The sequence below is a fragment of the Haplochromis burtoni genome, unplaced genomic scaffold (assembly GCF_018398535.1).
Source record: "Haplochromis burtoni strain Fernald_Lab_line unplaced genomic scaffold, NCSU_Asbu1 Contig_67, whole genome shotgun sequence".
Taxonomy (NCBI): Eukaryota; Metazoa; Chordata; class Actinopteri; order Cichliformes; family Cichlidae; genus Haplochromis; species Haplochromis burtoni.
In genome coordinates, this window is record NW_024582428.1 from 483,124 (window position 1) to 491,681 (window position 8,558).

At 46.6% G+C, this 8,558-nt stretch overlaps 1 protein-coding gene across 1 annotated transcript in view; it reads right to left on the reverse strand.

Annotated features, from left to right (window-relative positions):
• prox1a (prospero homeobox 1a) overlaps window positions 1-6,910 on the reverse strand; it is a 52,533-nt gene extending 45,623 nt beyond the window's left edge. Inside the window, exons 1-4 of the mRNA XM_005937316.2 lie at window positions 6,469-6,910; window positions 3,112-3,533; window positions 2,298-2,921; window positions 713-1,939 (exon numbers count right to left, since the gene is read on the reverse strand). Of these exons, the coding sequence (XP_005937378.1) occupies window positions 713-1,939; window positions 2,298-2,921; window positions 3,112-3,462 (2,202 nt within the window). The 5' untranslated portion in view covers window positions 3,463-3,533; window positions 6,469-6,910. The remainder of the gene's footprint in view (window positions 1-712; window positions 1,940-2,297; window positions 2,922-3,111; window positions 3,534-6,468) is intronic.
• Between the last annotated feature and the right edge of the window lie 1,648 nt (window positions 6,911-8,558).

Sequence of the window (8,558 nt, forward strand, 5' to 3'; positions counted from 1 at the left end):
TGTGTGTGTGTGTGTGTGTGTGTGTGTGTGTGTGTGTGTGTGTGTGTGTGTGTGTGTTGAAGAGGGAGCTCACAAGCCTTTCTCAGCACCTTTAAACACCAAAACCTGCTGCATAGACTTAAAAGGGCTTTGAGAGAGCAGCGTGCGACCTGTTTAATCTTCCCCCTCTTGCAAGACCGGGCGCGTCCGTTTCATCTTCCCCACTCAGCTAGGAAACAAGAGGCTCAGACGAGGAACCAATTAATGCAGATTAATTGATATTAAAGAATTTATGTGACTGTTGCCGCCTCCTCCGTGTTGTTGAGGCTGCTTCTGACATGTCTCCGTGTTTGACAGTGTTGACTGAAGATGTGACTCATGTGGGAAAGAGAAATAAGATCAAATGCGAAAAACAAAAAAATAATCTCATTGTTGTTCTCATCCTATCTTTGTTTTTCTACCGACGAAGCCCCTCATTTCCTTTGTGCACTGCAGTGTGGGACTATACCGTCCATCAGCCACACACTCTAAAGCCTAAGTGTTGCTAATAAAAGTTTCAAGTAGGCAGATTGTTGCTAATTTTAATGCACAAAACCAGCCTACAGTTCAAGCCGGTGCAGAATTTGGATGAACACAATGTTTTTGATTCTAGCGCTAAAGTGTTTGCAGATGTAAGGCAACACAGGCGCTCACACAGACTCACAAGTGCTAAACCTTTCAGGAAAAAGGATACGGTGCTGCCAGAGTAGGGCGAGATGTCAGACATGTCTTGCAGGTCCCCACACTCAGACTTGATGAGGGATAGCGACAGACCCTCTGGGCCGTGTTGGTTTGGGGAGCTCTGCCTGTGGTGATGGTGACCAAGATGGCCTCCCGCCAGGGACGCCATTTTGGTTCTGAGGCTGGTTTCCCGAGTTATGTCCATCGAATCGGGAGAGGACCGGTGGTGGTCCTTAGGCCCCGGAGGGTACCCGGCTCCACCCCCATGTGACCCCAGGGGGCTCTGAAAGGGGTAGCCCATGAGGGGAAGAGGGAACGGGTGGCGGAAGGATGGAGGGCTAAACCCGAGCGAAGCTGTGAGGGGAGTGGGGTGGAGAGAGGGATGGTGAGGAGGAGGGGGAGGGGGAAGAGAGGGTTCAGCGTTCTCTCCTCCTCCTCCTCCACCGCTCTTTCGCACCACCAGAGGCAGTGCTTCTGTTTGGTCGTTGGGCGTTGGCACACCACTTAGTCTGCTGCTCAACCCGCCGAACGAATCCAGCGGGCTCGGGACAATCACGTCCCCAAAGCAGTGCAGCCTCTGGTTGGAAGAGTGGTAGTTAGGAGTGGGACTGCCATCGCCGTTCAGACTGAGGGCCAAAGCGCCGCCACCGAATCGAGAGTCAGGGGTGAGGGAGGGCATGGGGCCAAAAGGTGGGGGGCACGAGGAGGACGAGTTGGAGGAAGAGGAAGGCGCGGCCGGCGTGCTGCTGTGGCAGCCATGATGGTGATTAATGGCCTGTTTGGGCGAGGAGAAGCCTTTGACAACGGTGTCGACAACCTGTGACACGGCACAGTTCAGCTCCTGCTTCAGAGTCTCGGCTAACTGCCTCCCCCCTCCTCCTCCTGCCCCCACCGCCCCCCTCCTCTTCATTACCCTCTCCCCGTTCCTCTCCTCTTCCTCCCTGCTGTCCACATCCTCCTCCATTTCTCCATCTATCAAGGCCTGTTCTCGGAGGAGGGCCCGTGCCCGGTCCAGGAACAGACCCGGGTCCAGCTCAGAGAGGTCATCGTGGCCACGCCGGCCCCTCTCTCTGTGCCGCTCCTCCAGGCCGTCAGAGCGGATGCTGTCCTCTGACAAGTTGCCGTCCTCCTCTCTTTCTCCGCCTCGGTCAGGCTCACCGTTCTCGCCATTGTCTTCCTCCTCCTCAGTCTCCGAGTCGTAGATCTGGTAGAACTTCTCCTGAAGCTGACGCAGCTGTTTCTGAGCACAGGAAAGAGAATGTAAAGAAGAACCTCTTCAACTCATGACATAAAATATTTTCTTGTTGCTGTTTTGTACCTAATCAGCTAATAAGTAACCCAATGTTTTTCTGCATCACCTATTTTATTTTTCTCGTCGTAAAGAGCAGAGGAGCCGACATTAATATATTAAAAGTTTGATTCTTTGTTATGCTTAAAAGACAATGGCCCTTTATTAGACTGTAAAGGTTAAAGCTTCATATTTCTCAGTGCCTAGACCCTCAAACTCTGGCGAACATCCTAGTTTTAAATCATAAAAACTACAGAGGAAGGGACCGACAATGTATTTGTTATATTTTAGTAACTACTCAACTACCAACCTGCATGTCTTCCAGCTGTAGCTTGAGCTGCCTTCTTTCTTCCTGCCTCTGCTCCTGCCTGGAACACACCAGCTGGGTGAAGCTGTGCTGCTGCTGTGGCAGGCGCTGCTTTCTCTTATTCTCCCTGTAGACCTCGCCGACTCCAACCATGCCACCCCGCGAGCCAGGCGAGCTCAGCAGAGAAGAGGGGCAGTCGCTCCGGCTGTGACTGCTGGTGCTGTGGCCGTTGCCGTCGCCTCTGTTGTCGTTACTGCTGTTGCTGTTGTTGCTGCTGTTCTCATTTTCGCGATTGCTCTCTTGGTTGTGGTCGCCGGCATTGGGTCGGACCAGCGGAGAGTGGCTCATGCCACGGATGATGTTTTCCACACGGGCGCGCTTGGCACGAAGGTGCTCGTCGGACAGCCGGTCCAATTCGAAGGAGGAAAGGGAGAGGGGCTGAGAGGGAGCGTGGGAGTTGAGGGTTGTAGGAGGGGGTGGCCGCCCGAAGGAGGAGGAGGAAGATGGAGGGGGCAGAGGAGGCCCAGGAGAGAGGCAGTCAGACGGGCTGTCCCGATCACGGGAGGAGTTGCTGCAGGCGTCCTCGGCCTGGATCTCTGAGCCTCCACTGGACAGAGCACCACTCCCCTGTGATGAAGGACAGCAGCACTGACTTAATAACAATGAATAATTTAACAGATCCATGAAGGAGGACTTAAGACTACATTCTTGGTTGATTGGAAGGGTAAAAAAAGAGAAAGATTCAATGAAACAGTGTCTAAATAGTGACATTTATTAATTTTCTAACTACTTCCTGTTTCCGTGTGTTTCTCTGTACCTGAAAACCCGAGTCACTGCCTCCATTCTTCCCCATGTTGTTTTTCAAGAGCTGAGAGATGATCGTAGCCCCAGGGAAAGGCATTATGCCATCCTCGTATGAGTTCGCTCTCTTCAGCAGCTTTCTCAGAACGTTCGACTTCTCGCCGTCACCGTTGGTTGCCCCGTGGTTGTGACCGACCAGCGAGCAGTCGTCGTCCTGATCGGGGCCGTGGGATTGGTTCATTCTGTCGATCAGGGTGTCCCTGGCGCGGGCGAATATCGCGCTACCCACAGTCCTTTTCACCCCGATGTCAACACGTCGGCGCTTGGTCTGTCTTGTTAGGAGGGTGGTGCTGTCATGATCAGGCATCACGCAGGGCAGCTAAGCAGACATGACCAGGGGTCCTCACAGACACACGCACACAGGATCAGAGGAGTTACCTGATCAACAACAACAAACACGAGGAAACACCTTTTACTGGCAGTTAATGAAACTTCTCATTTCCAACTCTGATCTGTCTTACGTGGTTTTACAGACAGGAAGGATCTGAAAGAAGCACACTCGCTGAAATTGGTAATTATATTTAAAGACAAATAATCAGTGGCCTTCTCTCCAAATAAACTTTCATTTTGAATTAGAAAATTACACTAACAATGTAAATTTAACACATTTTAGAGACACTGGATGACGACAGGTAATAAAAAAGGAATCTGCTGTTAAAAAAACAAGAAAAACCTATCTCTGTCGTCTTTATGAAGCATCAGAGTACACAATAATTAAAGGAATTTAAAGAAAAAGAGGAGAAGCTCTTTCTTTTATTGATCTAACAGTTGGAGAAATACAAAAACAGGACACGGTTCATTTCTTGACCAAAAGCCAAGGGAACCACAGCGAGAAACAACACACTCTTTAAAATAGTTCAAGGAGATATTCCCGCAGAGAAGGAACACCTGCCTGTAATAACCAAAATAATTTCCCATTTCCTCCTCGTCTCCTGGGGGCTAACCTTGATTTCTGCATCTTGTGAGAAGCTGTGAAGAATTGACAAGCTCTCTCGTATTGACAGAGGGCATTCAACTCCACTGTGAAGGAAAATAAACCCGTTTTTTTTCCCCTCACTTTATGATCTTCCTGATTTTTTTCTGCTTCTTTTTGATTTTTATGTTGTATTTTGCAGTGAATTTAGTTGTTTGTGAAATTATTTTATTCCCCCCCCCACAAAAAAAAGTTATTAACACATGCTGTATGAGCTGAATAATTAAAAGTGGGTTTCTCGTACTGCCATGTGTAAGTGGGGCTTATCTGCTATATGGCAAACACAAAGAGGGGCACGCACAGTGACCGTGAAAGGTTACGTTTCTCTGCTGAAGCATTGGAAACACCCAGAGCTTTCACTACCTGTGCAATAGGTTGCTTTTCATTCCTACAGAAGTCGCCTCATAGCTGAATCACACAAAATGAGATGCACAAGAGTGCAAACCACAAAGTTTTCAAACTGTGAAGGAAAAAAAACAATTAAAAAATTTCAGCTTGTCTGTTTTCAAGCAGGCGCAAATTGTTTGCACTTGTACCTCCACTGGTGAACACAGACAGTGTTTCCCATGTTACGTGTTTGCATCTGTTTTGCAAAGGATTTCAGTTTCTAGACTAGGGAAATGATTCACAAATTAAGAGTGTCCAGCTTTACAACAACAGTTCTGCAGTTCGTACATCGGCCAGAAACGGGTACGATTTCAGGCCGATCTGCAAAATACACTCAAACACTGCTGGAGAAAGGATTTAAAAAGACTAAACACACACACACGCATACGCTTGGAGAAACAAGATGCTTTTGCATCAGTCAACAGCAGCCGATCAAAGCAGACCCCGGCGTGTTCCTGCTGGTGCCATTACCAAATGAGAATGGTTAGTTTGAATATGACTTATGCCAGTTCTGCTGCTGTTAGGTGTTCAGGAAAAACACGTCCCCTCAGCACAGAGCCAGGGACTGACCCAGATACACACACACATATACTGAGCACGCATGCATACACACATTGGTCTGTGTTTGCATTATTGGTTCTTCAGCATTACTCTGTGCAGTGGTCTGTCTCACACACATGCACACACACACACAGGGACACAAACAGTTTACATTAGTGAGGTCCAAAGAGCTCGACAACCTATTTTGAAACTGGCGTCTTAGTTCAAGTTGAGAGTGCCCGGGTCTGACCGCTTTAATAAAACACTAAACAAACAGAAGACAGGGACACCTCAGAAATACACAGCAGCTCCAAAGGTTCATCTACTCACAGATGAATTTTAATAGAAGTTGGATGAACTTTTCTTTCTTTTTTTTTATGAGCTTCTGTTGAAGGTGAGGTGGAGAAAAAGGAGATGTGAGAGTGTGTGTGGCTTTTTTGGATCAAAACTGAAACTTTTGTTTTAATCTGAAATTAAAGGGCAGGAATATGTGGCTCTGTATTTGAGAACTGAAATGGGAAGTTAGTGATTAATACGTGTAAATGTTAGATTTCAATTCACAAAGGAATACAAAGCGCTAGGTGACTTTTTAACTTTAAACTGCCGTTTAAATACATTTGCCTTCATAATTTAAATGTAATAGTTCCAAATCATAAATACTTACAAACAATTAAATATTACACTTGTTTTGTTCCTTCTTTTAGTTCGTTTTGTCTCGATTGAGTTAAAAACGGGGAAAACTTAAAAAGTGAAGGCGATCACAGCTTGTTGCTGCAGCTCGCTGTGTGCGCTCTGAGCGGAAAGCGAAGCCGTGCACAGTCCGAGGGGGAAACAGACTGTGGACGACACTTACACAGAGATCTTAGTCATATTCCAAACAACCATTAGCCCACGATCATGACACGACACGGACTTTTCCACTCACCCCGCCGTTTATTTTCTTAGTTTAAAGTGGATAAACTGGATAAAGAGCAAAGAGGGAAGAGAGAAACCCGCCCGCGTTTGGCTTTAATTGCAAAACTGATAACAAGAAACTGGATTTTTACCCCTTCAAAAATAAAAATTATCCATCAACCTGCCATAAAACGCGAAAGAAGGGAATGTGTGCGCGCACACGCGCTGACAAAACCAAATAAAACCAAGAGTCTGAGTTCAAATTTCAAACAAACTTTCATGTATCATTTTTTTAAGTCCTTCCTCACAGTCAGCCTGTTTTTGTGTTTTGTTTTTCAGCAGAAGCAGATTGTAAAACAGTCCCGAGATTAAACTGAGCCATCTGGATCGAAGCTGTGAGGCAAAAGATGTCCACGAACTGGAGGCAGTGCGAGTGAAGTTGCACTCGGGTTATTCACAGCCACGCGTGTTCCTAACAGGCAGCAGACACAAACACGGAGAATAAGAGTTTGTACTTACTTTCTCCGAGTCGCTCCGTCGAGAAGGGGAGAAAAAAAAGAAACGGGAGGCGAACACGAGAGACAGATCCGCGCTCGCCGTTGAGATCAATGCCGTAATTTACTACGGCAAAGTGGAGACGTATGCAAGAGCGTGCACGCGCGCGGGCGTGAGCGTGTCTGTGTGTGCGGGAGAGAGAGGGAGACAACAGAGAGACGCTCGCGGAGAAGTGTGCGCACGATAGAGAGCGATAGGAGAGATGCGGAGAATGAGAGAGAGAGAGAGAGCGAGAGGGGGAGAGAGAGCGCCGCTCTCCTCCCGGGATGGGAAGTGTTTAGTATCGAGCGCACCCGCTCCGTCCTCCACTCCTCGGCTCGTCTCTGACCGACGGCAAGACTCTCAGTGAAGAAACAAGAAGAGACGCGCGTGAAGGATACGTGAAGACGCTGCGTCACCGGCCGACACAGTGAGGTAATGGCTCCACCTGACCAATAAGGAAGGGGAGCCGGGGACGGTGGATTTTATTTATAAGGAGCCCCGCGGTTAACAGCGCGCTCCCAGAGCGAGGAGAGGAGAGAGGAGCACGCGGCGGGTAAACTGAAAGTCAGTTCACCAGTCTTTCTCCAAAAGTTCCTTTTTTTGGTTTTTCTAGAATAAATGTATACTTTGAGTTCAATCTAAAAGGCATCACGTGACTTTTATTGATTAAATATGGTTAATAGCAAGATTTAAAAATAATTTGCTTTTCAATAAAAAAGAGTTTGAGTGACAGCTGGTTTGGTGCTGGATGTTCTCAGCTGTGTCATTAACGATTCAATAAACACTGGCTTTAATTCGTTTAATGTTTCTTTGCGTTCATCGTCTGCATTAAAAAAAACCCAAAACATTCATTTACTACTTTTTGTTCATCTTTAATTGCGCGTGCGCAATCGGAGACCTCTGTACCGCTCAGGGTAAAGAAAGTTACCGAGACTCAGACAAACACCCCGCTGCTGCTGGTTGATGGGAAAACTCCCTTCTTATCCAGAGATCAGAGGTCAGGGAACACCTGGAGCTGCGAGGGACGCGCTGTTGCTCAAGGGCACTTCAGCAGAGCAGAGGCTTAAGAGCTGGAGGTCTCTGTGTTTGTGCCGGTGTCTGTCCTCTAGCAGGCAGAGTTGTAAATAAAACAGAATAACGGGGGCGAACGCATAATATTTCTAAGCTTAAATCACGCACGTGGGCCTTTAAAAAGCCACGAGCTGTGTAAATTATTTGCAGAAAGAAAAATCTGTTGGAGATGTGTGTTTGTTACTGTCGTCACGTTCCTACAATGTGGAGGTTCACGGAACTTCACTGACCGTTTCCACAGATCAGACGAGTAAATCCGAATCACAAGAGGTTAATGAAAAACACCAGAGATTTTTTAAGAGTCTCAAAATGAGTCTTTTAATTTTATACAGTGCGTATTAAACTGTTTGGAAGTCTACATCATTTCTCAGGGGAGGACTTAAAATAAAAACTGAATTAAACCCAAGAAAAAAAGACACACAATTTAACTATTTGGCTTAATAGAATAACAATAATAATGAAAAACGTTTTAAGACGAATTCGATTGAAAAAAACATTTTAAAAATAACTTCCTTAGATTGAGGCGAGGCTGGAGATTCCTGCGCTCTCTTTTTATTACGCGTTTCGTGTGTGAAAGATTTCCTTCTCTAAAAATTGCATCTCCAAAGTTGCTTTTTTAAGGTGCTTTTTCAAAATCCCGCCTTTTAGTTTCCCCCCAGAATTAAACCTCAGCGTCACTTAATTCAATTAAAGAAGTGGACATTTTATTCGTGGCGCAATTATTCAAAGCGCTCTGTGGCAGCTTCGTGATGCAGAAAACAAACAAATATTAAATTACAAATCAGCGAGAGGGAGAAAAAAGAAATCCCCCCCGAGGAGACAGGAGTGTGTTTCGTGCCATGCGGGTTGTCCTCGCGTGCAGAGGCATTCAGGGCCTCTTATTTCATTTTTTTCTTTTTCTTTTTCTAATGATCGGCTGCCACATTATTAAGCACAAAGAGAAACGGCAGCTGAACTTGACCAGAATACAGCACACAGATCTCCTTTTTTAACCAACCCCC